The 24,079-nt window shown below is 41.5% G+C and overlaps 1 protein-coding gene across 1 annotated transcript in view; it reads left to right on the forward strand.

Moving 5' to 3' along the window:
* LOC145407764 (glycine receptor subunit alpha-2-like) overlaps positions 1 to 24,079 on the forward strand; it is a 291,099-nt gene that overhangs the window by 150,277 nt on the left and 116,743 nt on the right. The window contains exon 3 of the mRNA XM_080278635.1: positions 7,734 to 7,801. Within this exon, the coding sequence (XP_080134761.1) occupies positions 7,734 to 7,801 (68 nt within the window). The remainder of the gene's footprint in view (positions 1 to 7,733; positions 7,802 to 24,079) is intronic.

A 24,079-nucleotide genomic window follows, 5' to 3' on the forward strand; every position in this document is an offset into this window, starting at 1 on the left:
TGAAGTCACCACACACAACCTCGTCCTATGTCCTCCTTGGTCTGCCCCTGATTATAAGTAGTAGTAGTAGTAATAGTAGTAGTAGTAGTAGTAGTAGTAGTAGTAGTAGTAATAGTAGTAGTAGTAGTAGTAGTAGTAGTAGTAATAATAATAATAATAATAATAATAATAATAATAATAATAATAATAAGGTAACGTAGCGACAACTCACTATCCACAAATGCAGGGGCGTCTTAGCTAAATATAACTGTATATCGAAAACAGGAGTAAGTTTGAGTGAGGTCTTGCCCTTTAAGTGTTAGGTAGACACTAATTAGAGTAACACAGGTGAGCCTCTGCCCTTTAAAGAATCGATTATAGGGGGGTGGGTGAGTGACGTGGCTACTTCATGCATTAAAGGAGCTGTAGGCGCCGTTTTCTAATGAACAAACGATTTTATGCGACTTAAGAAAAAACACAAGTACTGAACAGGTCAATGGTTTTTCTATAGTTTCCTTGAGGTTATTGAAATTCTCTAAAAAGTTAACAGAATTTAAACCAAAGAAATTTTAGTCATGAAGCTAAGAATATAAGCTGAATAAAATCGTCCTGGAATTAGCAAGTGGGAAATATAAAAGTAATCGTCAATCCTATATCAATCCCCTTTCCTTTTTAACCCACCTGAGTTAAATGAAAATCGTCTGTAGATAGCAAGATTGAAATAAAAAATAAAAATAATCGTAGGTATGTGGTTTTAAATTTTGAGTTGGAAAAAGTTAAATTGAGGCTTTTTTTTTTTTTTTTTTTTTTTGAGGTGACGATTAGGAGGCGTCTAAGTTTTTTTTTTTTTTCTTTACACATAATAAGGGTAAAGTTTTCTTGGGTTTGTTTTGTCTTTTGCAGAGCCATCTTCGTCGTAATCGTCTTCCTCATAATTCTTTTCCATCATCATCATCATCATCATTCATTCACTCATTCATTAGGCCTATTATCTTTACTATCATCACCGTATCATCATCATTACCATTATCGTCTATGTCTCCACCACCACCACCACCACCATCATCATCATCATCATCATCATCATCATCATCATCAACAACACATCATTATCGTTTGTCCCCCCAACCATCATCATCACCACCACCACCACCATCAACATCATCATCATCATCATCATCATCATCAACAACACATCATTATCGTTTGTCCCCCCAACCATCATCATCACCACCACCACCACCATCAACATCATCATCATCATCATCATCATCATCATCGTCATCATCATCATCATCATCACCGAACTCAGCATCAATTCTGTCTTCACTATAATCGAATGGTAACTTCAGTATTAATAAACAAAATCCCAACTCACAAAATAAAGCCTAAGAATTGGTACATTTCCTCATCTTACACCCAAACGCCTTTGTTGGTTTGTAAGATCAAGTAAGAAGATAGTGAACATGGCCAGAGATTGGGGTGAGGGATGAGAGGTTGGAGGGGGGTGAAGCTGGGAGGGTTTGTGTGTGTGTGTGTGTGTGTGTGTGTGTGTGTGTGTGTGTGTGTGTGTGTGTGTGAGAGAGACAGACAGACAGACAGACAGACAGACAGACAGACAGAAAGGTTTTACACAATCTTTGAGTCTAAGTGATCTTGTTTTCTCTCATCTTCTTCTTCCCTCCCCTCCCCCTCCCTCTTCTCCCCTCCCCTTTCCCTTCTCCCTCCCCTCCTCTCCCACTTTTACACCATCACCCCTCTCATAAACTCACCTCAACTCACCCCTCTCCTATGCTCTTCTTTTTCCCTCTCACGACCCCTCTCTTCCCTTTCCCATCCTCCCTACTTCACCACCACCCCTCTTCCATTTCTCCCTCCCCTCCCCTCCCCTCCCCTCTTCCTTGCCCTATTTTACTCTTCTCATATACCCAACTCATCCCCCCTCCCTTCAGTTACCCTGTCCCTACCCTTCCCTTCCCCTTCTGTCCTTATTCCACCTTTCTCCCCCTCCCCTCTCCCGTCCTTTCTCCCCCCATCCCATCTACTCCCCTTCCCTTCCCCTCTGTTCTTCTCTACCTCACCTCCAACCCCCTAGCCTCTTCTGTTCACCCCCTTCTCCATCCCCTTCATTATTCACTCCTTCTCCTCCCCTCTTACTGCACCCTCACCTCCTCACGTCTTCCTTTTCCTCCCCTTGTCCTCTCCCTTATCTCTCCCCTCCTCACCCCCTCACTTCTCATATTCTATCCTTCCCCTCCTCCAAGCTCTACTCCCACTCCCTCTTCTCTCCTACTTCCTCCCCTCTCCTTCCACCCTTCCTCCGCCATCACCACACCCCTCACAGACTCCAATCCACCCATCCTTCTCTCCTGTCTCCCCCATCATCATCCGTATACCTTCTCATTTCGTTTGCCATCCATCTCATCCCATCCCTCTCAACCATTTTCTTCATTTTACTCTTCAGTCTCTCCTTTCCCATTTCTTCCTACTATTTTCTCCTGTTTTACACTTCCATCTCTCACTTTTATCTCTCTTGTCTCTCCCCCATTTCATTCTCCCATTTCTCACTCCCCTACTTCTCATCCCTTTTGTCGCTCCCATTTCCTATCTCTCACTCCCCTTCTTCTTGTATTTTTCATTTTAGAGAGAGAGAGAAAAAAAAAAAGAGAGAGAGAGAGAGAGAGAGAGAGAGAGAGAGAGAGAGAGATGTAGTGTATATTTATGTACTGTATATTTCTTTCTGGAGAGAGAGAGAGAGAGAGAGAGAGAGAGAGAGAGGGAGAGAATGTAATTTGTATTTATGTACTGTATATTTCTTTCTGGAGAGAGAGAGAGAGAGAGAGAGAGAGAGAGAGAGAGGGAAAGAGAGAGAGAGAGAATGTAATTTATATTTATGTACTGTATATTTCTTTCTTTCTAGAGAGAGAGAGAGAGAGAGAGAGAGAGAGCGCCACAGGGGTCAGTTAAGAGGAAGTTAGCAGCAGAGTGGTTAAATGAGAGTTGGTAGAGAGAGAGCAAGTAGAAGTTGGCATAGGACTGGCTGAGGGAGACTGTTGGGGAGTTGGCAGTTGGTAAATGGGTGGAGATGGGTTGGTATGGAGCTGGGCGGAGTTGGTAGGGAGGAAAATGGGTTGGTAGGAAATGGGTGTAAGGTGGTAGGGAGTTAAGGGGAGTAGGGAGTGAAGAAAATGACCCAGTAAATAAATCGAAAAACCTTGACAAAATGAAATAACCGAGAAAAAGAAAAAAAAAGTAAAAAAAGAAATATACAGGTGATATTTTTCGAGAGAGAATGGAGTGTTAAAAGGAGGATATGAGGAGGGAAATGAAGTGAGAGAAATGGAGAGAGAGAGATGAGAGATGGCGCAGAGAGAGACTGACAGGAGAGCTAAGAAGTTTGTTGGATAGATATAGGACAAAAAGGAAAATAAAGATAGGAGAGGGAGATGGGAAATGGGAAGAGATAGAAGAGGGGAAAATGAGAGATGGAAAGGAGAGAAATAAGGATGGAGGAGATACAGGAAGGTGAATGAAGACAGAAAAGGGAGAGTGAGACACAGGGCGAAGGGAGGACTGAGACGGGAAAGGGTAAATGGAAGGAGAGACAGACAAGAGAAGGGAGATGAGGCGTTGGTAGGAATGTAAAGGGAATGGGTAGAGAGGGCAAAGAGACCTTGTAGGAAATAGAGTATGGATGCTTAAGGAGAGATGGAAGAGAGATGGGAGGGAGAGGGAGTTGGTATGAATGGAGAGAGAGTTGACAGAAAGAATAAGAGAAATACAAAAACGGTGATACGTAGGAAGTTGTTTAAAAAAGGGTTGGCAGGAAATCAAATAAGTTGGTAGGGAAGCAGAGGAGTTGGTGGAAGAAGAGGAGGTTTAGAAGTTGGTAGGATATTTGGTAGGAAAGTGGGAAGGATTAAAGAATATATTGGCTGGAAGATCAAAGAGGGTGTTGGCATAGGGGAGAGAGAGAGAGAGAGAGAGAGAGTATTGGAGTGGTCAGAAATTTTAACAGTACGGTACGAAGTTATCTATTGGACTACAACTCTCCACCGTGTGTGTGTGTGTGTGTGTGTGTGTGTGTGTGTGTGTGTGTGTGTGTGTGTGTGTGTGTGAGAGAGAGAGAGAGAGAGAGGGGGGGGGAATTAGCAAGAGTGAGTTAATGTTTTAATTTGTTTTATGATACATGCGCTTTTATTTATGCAAGAGTGTGTGTGTAATTGCCTCTGTGAGTGAACATGGATGTATGTATGCTGTGTGTGTGTGTGTGTGTGTGTGTGTGTGTGTGTGTGTGTGTGTGTGTGTGTGTGTGTGTGTGTGTGTGTGTGTGTGTGTGTGTGTGTGTAGCTCATTTACTCACTCACTCACTATATGACCTCACCTTGATGTCTTCCCCCACCTCCCTCCAAACTCTCCTACTCACTCACACACTCACTCACTCACACACTCACTCACTAACTCACTCCTTTAACCCCCCCCCAGCTCAGATCAGCACACTAGTTACGAGATGCCAATACCCACTTGCTCTCGTAACTCATCAGGTTCTCTCTCTCTCTCTCTCTCTCTCTCTCTCTCTCTCTGCATCCTTGGCCTATCTGCCCACTTCCCTCTTTGCTGACCTACTTCCCTCCCCGCCTACCAAGTTCCCTCTAGTCCTGCCTGCCTCTCTGCGTGCCTGCTTCCTACCTCGCTGCCTGCCTGCCTGCCTCCCTACCTGCCTGTCTGTCTCCCTGTCTGCTTGCTTATGTTCCTGGCTACCCATTGCCTACCTACCTACCTCCCTGCCTTCCTTCCTCCCTGATTGCCTACCTCCCTGTCTGCCTACCTCCCTGCCTGCCTGCCTGCTTGCCTATAGTTTGGTAAAAGGCTGCTATCAATCCTGGTGCCTGTGATTGATGATCTGTCCTGTGCACACCTCACATTCCTCACCCCTACACCCACCCCTCACCCCCTACACTCACACCTCACCCCTTCACCCACCCCTACAGCCACCCTTCACCCCTACACCCACCCTTCATCCCTACACCCACCCTTCACCCCTACACCCACCCCTCACCCTCAACCCACCCTTCATCCTTACACCCACCCTTCACCCCTACACCCACCCTTCACCTCCTACACTCACACCTCACCCCTACATCAACACCGCTCACCCCTACACCCACCCCCCACCCCTACACTCATCCCTGCACCCACACCTCACCCCTACATCCACCCCTCACCTCTACACACACCACACACCCCTCACACCCTACACCTCACACCACACATACGCGAGATACTCCACACAGTACATCAGTTACATTACACCTTACTGCACATTTCTGCACCTTCCATTTCACCACACATGATAGTTAAGATAATGATGATGATGATGCTAATGATGATGATGATGATGATGATGACGATGATGATGATGATGATGATGATGATTAGCACTTATAAGCATGAGAAACTGATTGATGATGATGATGATGATGATGATGATGATGATGTTCCCGATAGCAAACTCTGATTTCCTTACTACGTTTGAAAATGAGATGCTGGTAGATGATGATGATGATTGATGACCACACACACACACACACACACACACACACACACACACACACACACCCTGATTGGCGTACTATGAGAGACGGAGTAAAAACGCGCCGTACGTTCTAAATTGGAATACTTCTGCCGGAGTTTTGGTACGGGGTAGGTGAGAGAGAGAGAGAGAGAGAGAGAGAGAGAGAGAGAGAGGGAAGTTTGAGCATCGTTAAGAGTCCCTGAGCTGCCTGTGCCTGTGTCTGCCTTCCTGTCTTTCTGGCCTGTTCCTGTCTTTTCTGAAGGCCGGAGTTATATATATATATTTTTTCTTCGTGAGATGGAATTTTTTGGGGGAAGAGGGACTTTCCAGCCCCCTTTTTTTTTTTCTCCTTTTTTTTTTTTTTGCTGTTTTTGCTGCGTGTCTCAGTCCCACTCTCCCTCTGCCATGTTCCTGTCTTTTTTCCGATGGCTGGAGTTATATATACTTTTTTCTGTGAGGTTTAGCTTTTTTGGCCCGACGGATTTTTTTTTTTTTTTTTTTTTTTTTTTTTACCAAATGGCAGAAGGATTTTTTGGCCTTTTTTTTTGGCCGTGTCTGTCTGCCTTCCTCTCTCTGGGCCGTTACTGTCTTTTCTGAAAACTGGAATTCTATATATTTCTTTTAAGTGGAACATTTTGGGGAAGACTGGGTTATCTGCCGTTTTTTTAGTTGTGTGTCTGTGTTCCTTCCTGTCTCTGGGCTGTTCCTGTCTTTTCTAACAGCTGGAGTTATATAGATTTTTTTTTTCAGTGAGGTGGAACTCTCTTTGGCAGTTTTCTTTTTTTTGTCATTTTTTTTAGCTGTGTGTGTCTGTGTCTCTTCCTCTCTCAGCTGCTACTCATTATATCTATCTATATCTATCTGTAGCTCTCTCAGTCATTCTGCCTATCTGTCTATTCATGTGTATATCTATCCATCCGTCTGTCTGTCTGTCTGTCTATGTAAATTCTCTCTCTCTCTCTCTCTCTCTCTCTCTCTCTCTCTCTCTCTCTCAGATTACCTCGCCCATGAATACGCGTCGAGGTGTTGATATCGTGACGGAGTTTGGTAGGAGGAGAGGAGGACTGATGGGCCGAGAGAGAGAGAGAGAGAGAGTGAGAGAGATGCAGGCTGGTCATATGGACATGAATAGTGGATGTCAGTAAAGGATGGCTTGTTAATGAATGGGGTTGTGTGTGTGTATTAAGACAACAAACCAGTGAGTATGGTGAATGAATGAATGAAATGCGAGCCTATGTACAGCAGATCATTGTAAAGTCGGTTAATGAGTGAAAAATGAATGTAAGGGGTGCTAATGAATGGTGATGCTGAGTGCTATTGAGAGAGGTGGGTGCTGAGTGGAGATAATGGCGCTTTGTGTGTGTGTGTGTGTGTGTGTGTGTGTGTGTGTGTGTGTGTGTGTGTGTGTGTGTGTGTGTGTGTGTGTGTGTGTGCGTGTGTGTGTATGTGTGTGTGTGTGTGTGTGTTTAAAGATACCTCGACACCACATAACATTCCACCATCCTTCTAAATTACCTGCCTACCTACCGCCTTCCTACCTGTCTGCCTGTATCATTATCCCTATTATTGTCTGTCTGTCTCTTTACCTATCTTATTTTACACCCACCTACCTGCCTACCTACCTGCCTACCTAGCTGTCTATCTACCCACTTACCTCCATTTCTGTCAATATATCATCTCTATGTCTGTGTTTCTGCCTGTCTATTCACCTATCTCTCTTTGTACCTACCTTGCCTCCTACCTACTTCCCATCCTACCTACCTACCAACCAACCAACCAACCAACCAACCAACCAACCAGCCTACTTACCTACCTACCTACCTGTCTACTTATCAACCTACCTTCTTTCCTACCTACCTACCTATCAACACAAGCATACCAATATCAAACCTTTATAACCCACGTTTGCCCTTCAATATTTACGTGCATTTTTCACTGAGAGAGAGAGAGAGAGAGACGTAAGCATGCATAAAAAAATCTTTATATTTGATGCGATAAAAACAAGTCCTTGCTTAATTAAGATTTGGATGATGATGATGATGATGATGATGACAGATTCCCTTTTCTCTATTAACTCTTCTCTGTCGTATTTTTTCTCTAAGGTAACCTATTCTTTTCCACCCATGATAATATTTTCCTGCCTCTCTCTCTAAGGCAATTTTTTTCTCTTCTCCCTCAGATGAACCAACGAATGTGACCTGCGAGCTGTACATTCGAAGCTTCGGATCAATAAACCCCACTACCATGGTAAGTACGAGTTTTTTTTTTTTTTTCCTTTTTTAGTTTCATTTCCTTTTTTTTTTTTTTAGTTTATTCGTAGCGGGAGTAAATTTGTGGAGTTTATTCCATGTGTGGTTTCGTAATGGGATTATTCTGTACTGAGCATTTTTTTTCTGGTAAGGATTTTTTTTTTTTGCGTTTTTTACTTCCTTCGGGTTTATGTTGTGAAAGTGAATTCGTTTTTTTTTTCTTTTTTTTCAGTGTATGTGTTCGTAATGAGGTTCTGTATTTTAGTTTTTTTTTATTATATTTGTGTGAGATTTTTCTTTATTTCCTGTAGCTGGTGGGGATGAGGTGAAGGAAAATAAGGAAAAAGTGAGAAGGGAGAGAAATGAGAGGGTGTGCATGGGGGAGAGGAAGGCGAAAGGGTGAAAAGATAGGGAAGACTTGCGAGGAGGTAAGTTGGAATTGAGAAGGGAGAGAGATGAGGTGGGTAAGGTAGAGCAAGGCTAAGGGGGTTGAGATGAGGAAGAGAAATGAGAAATGGGTGAAGGAGGGAGGGAAAGGTGTGAAGGCGGGAAGCGTAGATTTTGGGGAGGCGAGGGAATGGGGAAGAGGTGACGAAATTGGGAAGAGAAAGAGATGAAGAAGGTAAGTAATAGGTGAAAGGAGAAGGGGAAAGAGATGAAAGGGAGAAGAGGTATAAAGGAGTGATGGAGGTGAGGAAGGAAGAGGTGAGAGGAGCTAGGGAGGAGGGTGAGAGGGAATGAGAAAAAGGTGGGACAGATAAGAGGGCAAGATATGAGAAAACTTGGGAGAGTGGGGTAAGAAGTAGATAAAGGAATTAGTGGGGAGAGAGGGGGTGAGGAAGGAGTGGGGGGATAGGGAAAGGTGGGGAAGGGGAGGGGAAGGGGAAGGGATAAGATAAGGGTTGAGGAGGGAGGGAGAGAGACAAATGGAGAAATGTGGGAAGCGATGAAAGTAGGAAGAAAAATGAGGTAGGAAAAATTGTGGTGTTAGAGAGAGAGAGAGAGAGAGAGGGAGGGAGGGAGGGAGGGAGGGAGAGAGGGAGAGATTGATAAATAGATAATAGCAATAGACAAACTGATGACGATAGATAGCGAGTAATGGCATATTATATAAGCATTAGAATTTAAAGACGAAGAGATTTATTTTAAAATGAAAAAAAAAAATCATCTAACAGTATATATTAAAAATCGTCTTGCGGCTTATTATAAAAATCGTCCCTAAATCTATAATAAAAAATCGACTTGCAAATTAAAATGACAGTCGCCTCAGTAAAAAAAAAAAAAAAAGTTGCGTGCTGAATGGTTAAAATAAAAACTGAAAAAATGCCAAAAATATGAACACAAGAGGCATGAGCTGAACGAAAAAATAGAGGAAAAAAATGAACGTAAAAAAATGATTTGCTGTAATAATGGAAAGACGAAAATGAAAGATTGTGAAGATGAAAAATGATATTAAAGTGAATGTACTGAGGAAATGCAAATGAATATAAAGAAATAAAAGAAAGAACTGAACGAATCTATAATGAAAAATGGATATATCAAGAACAAGAAAATGAACAACAGTGTGGACAACTATATGTAAAAAATTAATGATAAGGAATAAGTAGATAAATAAGTTAGAGAAGGAAGCCTAAATAATGAACGCTAAAGAATAAGTGACGGAATAAAATAGTAAAAATGAAATCCAGCGGAATTACATATGTATATCTGTAAACACTCACTAGAAATATATATAAAAAAAAAAATTGAATCCTCGAAAGGTCAGGGTTGAATTTATCCAGGATTTGGGTGAAAAATAAAACACTATGACGAATTACGAAAGGCACACACACACACACACACACACACACACACACACACACACACACACACACACACACACACACGAAAGGAAAAAAAACGTGAGCAAACCTATAACTGCTGAGACTACATTTGTATTTACTCTCCTGGCAGTGGCTTAATTTCACCCCCTCCCATTTTATCAGTTGTCAGAGTTTGGGGGAATGTTTTTGTATAGTTTTTAACAACATATAAAAAAAATAAATTCAAGGGAAACAGAACAGTAAGCAATAGACAGACAGACAGATAGAGAGAGAGATAGACAGGTAGATTGCGTATGTGTATGTTTTATTCCAGAAGCAAAACTGTACAAAAAAGAATAAAGTTTAGACAACAATAGAAAATAACAAGTACAGCAATAAAAATATAATCAAAGACTCCAGCGATAAACTCAAGACACAGCGAAAAATAATAAGAAAAAAAAAATTGATATTCCTGTCTTTCCAAATATAAAACAGAAATATAAACAGGAACTTAAAACACTAAACTCAAAACACACACACACACACACACACAGAGAAGGGGGAAAAAAAAAGGAGGGAAAAAAACACACTGGAATTCGTGTAACTCTTTCCCTTCTTCTGTATTTACCCTCGTGCCGATGTCTTAACTTGGCCCAGGCACGCTTTTCTCGGAGGTGTCTCGAGGTTTCTGGGAATTTTCTGGGTTTCTGGGAAGTTTTCAGGGTTTCTGGGAAGTTTTTGTGGCTGCCTAGGAAGTTTTCAGGAAGGTTTCATTATTTGGGGGGAAAGTTTTCAATGGTTTCTAAAAAGCCTACGGGATTTTCTGGGATTATTTCCGTTTTTTTCCTGTATAGTTTTCAGTTTTGGGAGAGTTTTCAGTTGGAGAAATTGTTGGAGTTTTCATGGGTCTACTTTTTTTTTTTAGGGTTCTGGGGTTGTTTTCAGGATTTCGTGGTACTTTCTCGTGGTTTTTAAAAAGAAGTTTTCAAGTTTTCATGGAGTTTTCGGGGATGTTGAAGTTTTTTAGATTTTTGAGAAGTTTTTGATTTTCTGGGAAGTTTTCTGGGTCCTTGATTTTTTTCAGTGGTTTTACTTTTCTTTTCGGTTTTGACTGCGAAGGTTTAAGGTCTGAAAGTTTTGCGTTGGATAAGTTTTCAGGAAGTTTTATGTTTTTGAGGTACTGGAAAAATTTCAGGGTTACTCTTGCAAATTTTCTTTTACTTATTCTTTTTTTTTTTCCCTCTTTTTTTTCTTGGTGTTCAGTAAGTACGAGAATTGTCTGGTATATTTTACGGAAATATGTAATTGCATGGACAACTTTTAAGATACAGTATTTTGTGAGTTTTCTTTATTTTTAAAAAGAAAGGACATTTCTAGGTAATTTTGTATGGCTTACTCACTCACTCACTCACTCTCTCTCTCACACACACACACACACACACACACACACACACACACACACACACACACACACATTAAAGACGCCAATGCCACCATCCCATCCCCTTGTCCGGATATGGGCCGCCTGACCTCATTCTCTGGCATCCAAAATTTCGGATATTGAAAAGTTATGAAATGGCATGATGGTGTTGTGGGGGAGAGGGGGAAGGAAATGGGAGGCGGGGAGAGAGATGGGGAGGCGGGGAGAGACGAGAGTGAAGGCGGGAAGACAGAGGAGGGACGAGAGATTTGGGAGGGGGGATAGGTTGGGAGGGAGAGGCTGGGGATGGGATGGGATGGGACGGGGGATGGGACAGGGGAGGCAGGGTGGAAGATGGTGGGTGTGGGGAGAGGAGGTGGGTTGGTTGGGAAGGATATGAGGGGAGGGGGTTAGGGAGGGGAGATGGGGGAGCGGGGGAGGGAAGGGGAAATAGGGGAGGGGGACAGTGTGGTTTTTCTCAAGGTGGGGTGGGGAGTTTAGTTAGGGTGGGGAGGAAATATTTTATGGCGCTGTGATTGGTTCGTGTGTGTGTGTGTGTGTGTGTGATAGATAGACAGACAGATAGGTAGACATAAAAATAGTGGTAGATAAATAAATATATGGATGGATACGTGGATACACGAATAGGTGGTTAAGAGAGAGAGAGAGAGAGAGAGAGAGAGAGAGAGAGAGAGAGAGAGAGTCCAAAATATCCATAGGCTGAATGCAGGTACTCCAGAAAAATGTAAATTGATAAAATTATGTTTCCAAAATTTCTAGTGAAAATGAATATCATTACTCAAAAAAAAAAAAAATTGAAATAAGCACAAAAGCCTTCAGAAAATCCAAGGGAAGTGAATGCCAGTACTCGTGGAAGAGAGAGAGAGAGAGAGAGAGAGAGAGAGAGAGAGAGAGAGAGCACAGAAAAGTAATAAAACAAAAAGCCGTGGCGTTGTTTTCTGCATTATTTAGGGAGAGAGAGAGAGAGAGAGAGAGAGAGAGAGGGGGGGTAGGGAAGGAGGGAGGGAGCAGAGAAAACAAAAAGCAGCCTCGTTGTTGTATGCATTGTCTGGGTGTGCATTGTGTATTCTGGTGGCCCTCTGGTGGCCAGCCTTGGAACTATACTCCATTCACTTTAACTTGGCCCGGATTTCCGTCCTCTTGCAGCCTATTTCACGTAGCTCAGTGGCGGAATAAGACAACACTACGTCTCTACATCCCAGTCATAGCACCTCTTCGTGACTAGTATCCCATTCTAGTGATAATCAATTGTTACAACTCAAGACGGAGAGATGGAAATGTTAGGCGAAGCTAAAGTGTTGCCATCTCCAGACGATTTTATTCAGCTGAGGGTGGGTCATAGGAGCCTGAATTAACACTGCATCAACCCTCTCATCGCGGGGACAGCTCTAGCATTCTTAGCAGGAACTCCGAGAGGGTGTGGTCGTAGCAAAGAGGCTAGCCACTCGCTATTAACACTCTCAGGTTTCTACGTCTCTCTCACCTAATCATATATCTAGTTTTACCTGGGGCCTTATACTAGAATTGCCACGACCCTGATATAGTTAATGATTCTAGTATTTGTCTAATATTCTTCAAGCTCCCTCTCAGCTGAATAAAATCGTCTGACGTTAGCTGAAAGAGAATACTAGAATTTTTTAATCTCATTGAGGTTATTGGAAAAAGTTTTTAAAAATATATGGTAAGAGATTAACTGAGAACTGATAATTAAAACCATAAATAAATGATGACTGGAAATAAGTGGAAAAAAATTAACTGAGGATGTGTCCTTGTTACAAAATACATAAAAAAAATAATAATAATAATATACATGAGGAGAATTGACAAGGATTTAAAACACTTGAGAAGAAATAAAAAAAAAAATGATTATTCGAGATCCAAAAATTCCATAAATAAATAGATAGATAAATAGTTGATGAAATAAAAATGAAAAAATAATGAACCGAATATTTGGCGGCAAAAAAATATTAATAATGGAAGGGAGAGTATTTTGCGGGGTTTAAAAATGACGGTCACGTATTGAAAGTTGAGTTGGGGAGTGGGTGGCAGGTGTGTGGGAGGGGGAAGGGGGAGGGGAGAAGGGAGGGAGGGAACGAGGGGAGAAGGGGGGGAGGGAGAGAGAGGTGGGAGGAGAGAAGGTTGAGGGGAATGGGAGTGGGTTGCCCTGTACTGCACGTAATGTATTTTGCTTTCACTCCACTTACACCACACCACACCACACCACACCACACTAAACCACACCACACCACACTACACCACACTACACTACTCTACGATACACTGCAGTCCACTCCACTCCACTATTCTCCAGTCTCCTCTGCTCAACTCTCTTCTACCCTGCCTTACTCTTCCCTACCTTTTCAAACTCATCTCTTCCCTTTCTTCTCATCTGCCATCCTCTCCTCTCCTCTCTTCTCTCATTTCTTCTCCACTCCTCCTCTCCTCTCCTCTCCTCTCTTCTCCCCTCCCCTCCCCTCTCCTCCTCTCCCCTCCCTTCTCATTCACAGTATACGTAATCAACAAGGAACTAAACCAGTTAACAAAATTTCCCCTTTCAAAAAATGCAACAATATTTTCCCTCAGCTAGTCCACGTTTTGTCATTATTTTCCCCTATTTTTCCTATTTATTTCGAGTATTAGTCCTTATTTTTCCTATTTTCCTTGTTTTTCGAGTATTAGTCCTTATTTTTTCCCTATTTTCCCTATTTTACCGAGTATTAGTCCTTATTTTTTCTATTTTCCCTATTTTTTCGAGTATTAGTCCTTATTTTTTCCTGTTGTCCATATTTTCTCCGAGTATTAGTCCTTATTTTTTTCCTAAAATTTCCCTATTTTTCCCTAGTATTAGTTCTTATTTTTTCCCATTTATCCCAATTTATTCTGAGTAATATTCCGTATTTTCCCTTATTATCCCTATTTATTCCGAGTATTATTCCTTATTTCTTCCCAATTTTTCCGATTTATTCTGAATAATATTCCCTATTATTCCTATTTATTTCGACAAATAGTCCCAGTCCCCAGTAATATCCCCAATTTTCTCTGTTTTTCCCAATTCATTCCAAGTAATTTTCCTATTTTCCTTTTTCCTTATTTTTCCAGGACATTTTCCCTATTTTTCTCTGTTCTCCCTATTAAATCCGACTAATAACATTTTTTTGGAGATTTTTGGGGGAATGAAAAGTGGTAATTATTTTTTTCTTTTTTTTTTTTTTGTAACTGCCTCCATTAACATGCAAATCAACTCAAAGCCCACTACAGTTTATGTGTAGTCTTTAATACGGCCGTGTTTTGCGTGCGTGTGTGTGTGTGTGAGAGAGAGAGAGAGAGAGAGAGAGAGAGAAGGGGGGTAGGACTCTATGTTTGTGTGTGTGTGTGTGTGTGTGTGTGTGTGTGTGTGTGTGTGTGTGTGTGTGTGTGTGTGTGCGTATCTATTTTCGTGCCTGTGCTTGTGCCTGTGTTTGTATATGTGTGTTACGTCTGTGTGTGTGTGTGTGTGTGTGTGTGTGTGTGTGTGTGTGTGTGTGTGTGTGTATGTGTGTGTCTGCATCTATATCCGTGTGTGTGTACTCTGGCGAGGGGAAAGGGAACATGAATAAACCAGAGGGTGAAAGGGGAGAAGGTCGAGTAAGTGAGGAGTCGAGTGAGTGAGAGGAACGGCCAAGTGAGAGGGACGTCGAGTGGGATGTAAACAAAGGAACAATATATCACTTCGTCCACATATAAATTCTTTATCCACATATCCATTCTTTCCTCCACATATACATTCTCTCCACTTACACATTCTCTCCACTTATATATATTTCTTCCCTCCATATTCGCCTGTATTTTCTCTCGTCCACATACACATCCTCTCATCCACATCCTGTCTTCCTTTCGTCCACATATTTTCATTTTTAGATATATCGGTATCCTTTCGTCAGCATACTCATTCCTCCACATACACAATTCGTTTTTCCATGTATACATTGTTTAAAACACACACACACACACACACACACACACACACACACACACACACACACACACACACACACACACACACACACACACACACACACACACACATCCTTTTATTTACCTGAACTAAATTTAATCTTCAGGTGATAGATAGACAAACAGATAAAATAATAATAAATAAATCAGTGAAGGGATTACTAGAGTCTGTTTTAATCCCCCTTGAGGGATTAAAATATACGAATCTTTATTACAGAGAAGGGATTTATTGAAGGATTTTTCATACCCTTTTAAAGAAAATAAAATACACGTTTCCTTATAGTGTTAAAGTATTTATTGAAGGTTGTAGTTAATCCTTTTATTCTGGGAGAAGCTAATACATTAATCCCTATCAGTACTGAGGGATTAATGAAGGCTTAATGTAATCCCTTTAGGGGGATTTTTAGGGTGCATATATTTTAATCGCCTCTCGTCCGGAAGTAACAAAATTAAAAGAAAAAGAAACAAGAAAAACAAAGTGTTATACGAAATGGATCATTGTAATTAAAGGGTTCAAATACGATCTAAATTGAACCTCTGCTTTTCAGAATGATATTATTCCCCAGTTCCCCCCTAAGGCTTGAAACTGGGGAAACTTTTTTGAAGACTTGTTTTTATTCAACGATATAAAAGTTTCCCTGAGGATGGTTTTTCCCCTTTGGCGATGATAATGAGGGGAGGGGAGAGGGGTGTGGGTGTGGGTGCGGGTGTGGGTGTGGATGTGGGGAGTGTGTGTGGGTGTGGGTGTGGGTGTGTATTGTTATATAGGGGTTATGTTTAGTAATGAGGTGTTAATATTGTGTGTGTGTGTGTGTGTGTGTGTGTGTGTGTGTGTGTGTGTGTGTGTGTGTGTAATTATGTATGTGGATGTGCTGTTGTCTTAGGCTTATTAAAACCAGTGAGGTGTAGTTAGGGTGTAGGTGTGGGTCTTTGTTAAGTTTCATTGAGATGGAGAAGTGTGGATGTGGGCGTCCTGTTATGTAAGGGTGTGTATACTAGTGAGGTGTTTATAATGTATGTGTAAAGGGGAGGTGTGGTGTGTGTGTGTGTGTGTGTGTGTGTGTGTGTGTGTGTGTGTAGTGATAATATGTACCGGTATAGCCTAAATAACGAATGTGGATAGCGAACCGATGTGGATAAAACTTGTGGGAAATGCACATATGGATAGGGTATTGATGTGGATATTGAGTGTGGATGTATACTTATATAAATAATGAATATGGATGCTCAGAAATGTAAATACTGAATGTTGAGAGAACTTATATGAATTTGGATATATTGATGTTGCATATAGCCAATGAAGACACAGTACCGATGTGGATATTGGATGTGGATATGTACTCGACTCTATTCACCTTAACTTGGCCTAAAATTCCCATGTCTTCATCTTGCATCCTGAGTTGCAACAGTAGGTTAACACTAGAATACTGTGGTAGTCACGAAGAAGTCTATCTATCTATCTATTGCCAGACTCCTCAATCCCGCTTGGGGTGGCCACAAACAAATCGCCTCCAAGTCGCCCTGTCCCCCGCCATTTCACTGCCCTGCTCCCAACTCACACCCCCCTCTCTCATATACCTCTCCACCCCATCCCTCCATCTCATCCTCGGCCTCCCCCTCCCTCTTCCCCCCTCCACCTCACTCACATACACTCTCTTCGTCAGTCTTTCACCCTCCATTCTCTCCACATGGCCAAACCACCTCAGTGTGTTCCTCATAACGCTTCCTATCACATCCACATCCACACCACAACGCTCCTTTATATCCTCATTCGTCAGCCTGTCTCTCCATGTGACTCCACAGGCTCCTCTTAAATAACTCATTTCCACTGCTCTCACTCTTGACTTGTGTCCTTCCAACAATGTCCAAGCTTCACTTCCATACGTTAGAGTTGGTATCACAATACTGTCATGTAGTAACTTTTTCACTTCCATGCTCACTTCCCTGTTTCTTATCACTGCTTTCAAAGAACCAGCAACCTTTCTTCCCTGCTGTACCCTTTCAAGCACTTCACCCTCCAAACCTCCATCCTTACTCATCACACTACCCAAGTACTTAAACGTACTCACATTTTCCAATTCCTCACCATCCAACCTCGCTGTACATTCACTAACTTCACCTCTCTCAAAGACCATCACTTTACTCTTCCCTACATTCGCCTTTAGATTCCGTTTCTTACACACTTTCTCAAACTCATCCACCAAGCTTTGCAACTCCCCTTCGTCTTCACTCAACAACACAGTATCATCTGCAAACAACAGTACAGGGAGTTTCCAAACACTATCCTCTCTCACCAGGGCCACTCCAACATCCACTACCCTACCTTGTACCTCTTTTATTACCCCATCCATGTACAGATTGAACAACCATGGAGACATGACACATCCCTGTTTCAAACCAACTTTCAAAGAGAAAAATTCACTTAGTTCACCATCCACACGCACTGCAGCCTTCGCACCATCGTACATACTCTTCACAGCATTCAACAACTTCCCATCTACTCCATATATTCTTAACACGAAGAAGTGCTATGATAATAATGTGGATCCGCAGCATTGTCTTTTTCTGTCACTGAGCTACGTGAAATAAACTGCAAAAGGGCGATAATCTGGGCCAACTTAAGGTGAACAAACTGTAGCGTGGATAATGAATGTGGATAAATTACTGATGTGGACGTTCAAACTGGATATGTATTGGTCTGGATACTGAATGTGGATGGCGTACCCATGTGGAGATTGGACGTGGATATGTAGATGGAGAGGCCAGTGTAAATGAGAAGGTGACAAGAGGAGTGATGTTGGGTGGGTGGGAAGTGAGTGGACAGGTAAGTGGATAGGTGGATGGGCAGGTTGGTAAGGTGGGTGGGGAGTGAGTGAATGGGTCAGTGGATAGATGGGTAGGTGGGTAGACAGGTAGAGTGGGTAGGTAGACGAGTGCTGACACATAGTAATGCATCTGTTTCTACCCTCGTATCTATATGGTAATTTCCACAACGGTCCCTTCCTCTCTGTCTAACATTATGTGCCTCTGATTTTGTGTGCCCATAGATAGATAGACAGATAGATAGATACATAGGCAGATAGATAGATAGATAGATAGATACACACACGAGTATAGGTGTATGTCTTTTCTCCCTCCCCGGATTTGTTTATCTCGTATGTTTCCTTCAGTAGTGTGTGTGTGTGTGTGTGTGTGTGTGTGTGTGTTGTAGTAGCACGTTTGTACAATATATACGGTACACACAAGTATAAATAAAGCTGTTTGGTTGAATTTATGGGTTGCTTCACATCAGGTATTCGTAATCCGCTCTTTTTTGTTCGAGAGAGAGAGAGAGAGAGAGAGAAAGAGAGAGAGATTTCATTAGACAGTACCTCCCTTTAGTCTGATTAATTTCATTCTCTCTCTCTCTCTCTCTCTCTCTCTCTCTCTCTCTCTCTCTCTCTCTCTCTCTCTCTCTCTCTCTCTCACACACACACACACACACACACGTGTAATTTACGGATGTCACACACACACAGATATGTTTGCGAATGTTACACACACATATTTATGTTTACGTCTGTGTATGTGTGTGTGTGTGTGTGTGTGTGTGTGTGTGTGTGTGTGTGTGTGTGTGTCTACCTATCTGTCAATCTATTTTTCTTTCTACATCAGTTTGTCTTTTTTTTTTTAATCTCAATCTGTCTATATCTATCCATCTACCTATCCAGTAATCTATTCTATCTGATTTTCCATCTATCTATCTGTCTATCTATCTTTCTCATCTGTTTTCTTACTCCATGAACAGAAAACGGTGGACTGTGACCTACTATTGAAGCTCGATACACTGGGATAGAATATTTTAGGGGACACTTAAGGAAAGTCTGTTTGCTCCAGGGCTAGAGAGGATGGTGGAGAGCTTGGGATAAAACACACACACACACACACACACACACACACACACACACTCTCTCTCTCTCTCTCTCTCTCTCTCTCTGAATAAGGCAATAACCTCCTCTGTTCCTATTAAGGTCGGATTACCTCGCCTATGTCGTGAATTCTGCGTGATCCTTGTTTCACTGTATCTTTAATTCTCTCTCTCTCTCTCTCTCTCTCTCTCTCTCTCTCTCTCTCTCTCTCTCTCTCTCTCTCTCTACCGATTTTAAAACCCCTCAGTCTCTCTCTTTCCATCTCTCTCACACATCCTCGTCTCCCTTTCCATCCCTCGAACACACATCACTCACCCCTCTCTCCCTCTCTCTCTTTACCACTCTCACCCACCCTTCTCTCTCTTCTCTCTTCCTCTCTCACGCACACCCCTCCCTCTCTCTCTCTCTCTCTCTCTCTCTCTCTCTCTCTCTCTCTCTCTCTCTCTCTCTCTCTCTCTCTCTCTCTCTCTCTCTCTCTCTCTCTCTCTTCCCTCTCTCTCTTCCCTCTCTCTCTTCCTCGTCTCCCCAGCCTCAAAAATCCATTGCACTGGGCAGGAACAATGGCAATACATTTCACTTTAGATCGCCCAGTACATTATTTCACTTCATACCGATGGCAAAAAAATAATTCCACACTAGATTGCTTGTTTCTCTGGCTGTGGGTGGTGTAGTGTGGTGTGGTGTGGTGTGGTGTACTTTGGTGTTTCTGCCTGTGGAGTGGTGAGTGAGTGATGTGTGTTTGTGTGGCGGTGTGTTGAATTGTGGTGTGGTGTAGCTGGATGTTTCTGTGATTGTGGTGTGGTGTGTGAGTGGTGTGTGGTGGGGTGATGAAAGATAGTATTGGGTAGTGTGCGGCTGTGGTGGTTAGGGTGGTTTGTGTAGGGTGGTGGGAAGGATTGGGTGAATGGTTGTGCTTGTGGGGTGTGTATGGTTATGTGGGGTTTCTGTGTGGTTGTGTGGGATTGTGTGTGGCTACATGGTTGTGTGGTGTGTGATTGTGTGTGGTTGTGTGTGGCTGTGTGGTGTGTGGTTGTGTAGCGAGTGTGGCGAACGTTTGGTGTCAGACTGAGATGTTTGAAAGGAGAGACCTGCACCTCAGTCCTGGAGCCACGGTAACTCATAATTTACGACGTTAGCCTCCCGATCAGCCTGTGTCCCCTGTTCTGGTACTTTGGGTTCGATCTTGTGACAGACATTCACGTGGGTGTTGTGAATATCTTTGTATATGCTGATGAATTCGTACCAGAAGGATGTATTCGTACCTTTTTGGTGGCATGTAAAGGCTCTAACATACATATATTCACTGTCAGTTCATATTGATTGTACATACAGATTGACACACATAAAGTCATACTCTGTTGATTCATATTGCTGGTATACACAGACTAACAAACATGCACGTATACTGACACATATACGGAGACCTACATACTCATAAACTATACTGATACACATAAACATATACGCAGACAGACACACACAAACGAATACTGACACACAGACATATACACACACTTAAACACACATAAACGTATACTGACGCACATAAATATACACTCTGTTGATTCATATTAGTGGCATACACAGACTCAAACACACATACGTAGCTAACACAACACTTCTACTTTCGCAACAAACAATACAGCCTCCTTATCCCGATTCACTCTTGACATCACACACTACAGACATTTCCCGATTCATACTTATCACTAGTAAATGCAGACGCCCTTTCCTTAGTCATACTTGGTACCCCTTGATCCAGGCACCCTTTCCATGTTCATACTTGGCACGTCTCAGTCACTTCACATTTCCTGTCCTTCAACCCGTCCACCAAGTTCAGTTAAAATCGAATCAAAACTCCCTGAATTCACCTCGCACTTGACCTGTGACCTATGACCTTTTTTTTTTTTTTTCCTACCAGAATTTAATAACTTGTTCGCATGACAGCTTTCAGTCTTATTCCAATTTTGGTGGAATTTCAGCTAATTTTTTTTTACAATCTAGTTAACAGACAGACTGACAGACAGACGGACGGACAGACAGACAGACAAAGTGACAGACAGACAGAATGATAGACAAAATGACGGACAGACAGAATGACAGACAAAATGACAGACAGACAGAATGACAGACAAAATGACGAAACAGACAGAATGACAGACGGACAGATTGACACAGACAGAAAGACAGGCATACAGAATGACAGACAGAAAGACAGACAGAAGGACAGACATACCGATTCCAATGCATAACACCCTTGCTTTGCGTGCGCGGATGTAAAATGTACGTCACCGGGATGAGATCAAAAGCTCAGTTACAATTTATATTCTAATATTTCAAGTTTTCGTAATATCGGCGTGACGACCTAATAGATTAACTGTGTGTGTGTGTGTGTGTGTGTGTGTGTGTGTGTGTGTGTGTGTGTGTGTGTGTGTGTGTGTGTGTGTGTGTGTGTGTGTGTGTGCAAATTGACATCCGTGGTACTCGTAGTCATCAGTATCTGGTCTTGTTTATGCATTCATTTATTTATTTATTTATTTTTCCTTACTCTTATTTCCGCATATTTGCAAAAACGCATTTGAGAGCGAGATTAAACGTAAGTGGATGATGAGGGCGAGCTTATATATGCAAAGTGGCAAATGCTGACAGAGGGAAGGAGTATGATAATTTGAGATTGAATTTCTGTTTATCCGTCCAGGTGTTTGTGTATTACTCTCTCTCTCTCTCTCTCTCTCTCTCTCTCTCTCTCTCTCTCTCTCTCTCTCTCACACACACACACACACACACAAAACTCAATATTACCACCACATCAGGAAGCAGAGAAGCAAGCGAAAAAAATCTTATGCATCTGAGTTATTTTTTTTTCCTCTAACGTAATTTAATATCATATCATGAGTGTGCCTTGGAATAAATGGAAAAAAATATCAGTGTTAATGAGCCTTTTTTTTTTTTATGGTAACTGGAACTCGGCCCAGAAATATTTATTCTTTTTTGTGTTTTTGTTTTGCCATGTCTTTTTTTTCTTTTTCCTTTTTTTTTATTTTTTCGTCACTGCTCCGGCCTAGGCAAGGTAACCCCGGATGCAATATATTTTTCCCCCTTTTTTCCTGGTTTATTGTTTGGAAGGCTCTATAAGGAGGGGATATCTAGACTCACTCTCCTCCCTCCCCCTTTCCCCCAATCCCCCCTCCCCTCTCCCCCATCTCCCAATTCTCCCTCCTCCCCTTATCCCCTACTGCTTTGCCCCCCTTGCGTCTATACAGCTACATAGTGCATACCTCCTGCCAGTCTTCAAGTACCATGCCTCACTTCAGTACTAGAATATTTTGATAGTCTAACCCATTGCTATTCTAATTTTAATGGAAAAGCCTGACTAACCCACTTCAGTCCAACAATATATGAACACTAACCCACTTCAGTCGAAAAAATGTATTGAAAAATTTATGAAACCCAGTTCGATCAAAAAATATACTGATAATCTTGACTAACCCATTTCGATCCAAGCCTATATTGAAATTCTGACTAATCATTATAGTTTTTTTTTATTTGTTTACACACAATTAGTACTTAAAACCTTCCATATATCTTCCCTGTTCACTCTAGCATATGTATTTTCTAGGTTTGTAAATATTTTGCTTTCTTCCCCGCTTTCTCTGTCATAGTGTCATTACCTAACTCATGTATCTGATGCCAGTTCTGTTATTTCTGAAATCATCGTGTTTATTTCTTACCAGAGATAATTATGAAGCCCTTACGTTTATTATTATTATTATTATTATTATTATTATTATTATTACTACTACTACTACTACTACTACTATTATTATTATTATTATTATTATTATTATTATTATTATTACCAGTAGTTGTAGTAGTAGTAGTAATAGTAGTAGAGTAGTAGTAGTATCATCATCATCATCATCATCATCATCATCATTTCACAATTATTATTATTATTATTATTATTATTATTATTATTATTATTGTCATTATTATTAGTATTACATTTTCCACTCACTTTTTCCTCGCAGATCAACAGTATATCTCTGTGATTATTTATTCCTGTAATTATTTTCTCACTCACTGCCATTACCTACATTTTCACACAACCACTCACTCAATCCAGTTTAATTATTTAGATTTTATGCTATTAGTTTTTAAAGAAAAATTTGAGTGAAAAACAAAATATACAAAAGACATGCCAAAAAAACTGGGGGAGGGGGACCTGAGACGAAAAAATGAAGAAGAGAAATGAAAAAAAAAAAAAAAATGAAGCAGAGACATTTGAAGAAAAAGTAACAAAATTATGTACATACTAGCATGAGAAAAACACACACACACACACACACACACACACACACACACACACAACGCGGGTGAAAGGAAAGGGGAAAAAAGGAAAAATAGTGGCAGAAAAAACCTGCATACAAGATCAAGCAATTTTTTCCAGCCTGTCTCAAACCCTTCAGTGGAAATTTTGTCAGTCTCGTCCAACCCTATTTATTCCATACGTTACTAATTTTTTTTTTTTAATCTTGCTGCCTCCAGACGATTTTATTCAGCTGAGGGGGATATTTTTTTTTCGAATTAATGCCTTCACAAACCGATCATCCACTCACTTGATGTAGTGCTGCCTACTTCTTCCTTCACCTGTATCATTCCTTTCCTGTGTCTGCCCTCTTTCTTCCTATTTCTCCCATCTTTCCTGTCACTTTTTGTTATTCTTCTTTCCTTTTCAGGTGGCTTTACATTGAGCGACAGGCCAAATAGTTCCCTGTCAACCAGGAAATCATTTACTATGCTGGGTAGTAACCATACAACCATCACATACGTGTTCCCTACGTGTCAGCAAGTGGGTTGGCGGAGGGTTAGTGCCCCTCCTCGTAAAACAAATGACTCAAAGACAAACGGCCACCCCTTACAGAATTGGGGTGTCTGGCCATAGATAGACAGATAGATAGAAACCCATTCATTTTGTCTGTCGTCAGCTGAATAAATTCCCCCGGAGAGAGAAAAAATACTATATAATGTCTTCAGATTTTCAAGGGTTAATCTTGCTATATCCAGACGATTTTACTCAGCTGAAGAGGAGACTTTATGCATCTGGAGGGGTTGGATCAAGGCTCGTATTC

The sequence above is a fragment of the Coenobita brevimanus genome, chromosome 74 (genome assembly GCF_032717465.1).
Source record: "Coenobita brevimanus isolate Jiangsu-jjx chromosome 74, ASM3271746v2, whole genome shotgun sequence".
NCBI classification, from domain to species: domain Eukaryota; kingdom Metazoa; phylum Arthropoda; class Malacostraca; order Decapoda; family Coenobitidae; genus Coenobita; species Coenobita brevimanus.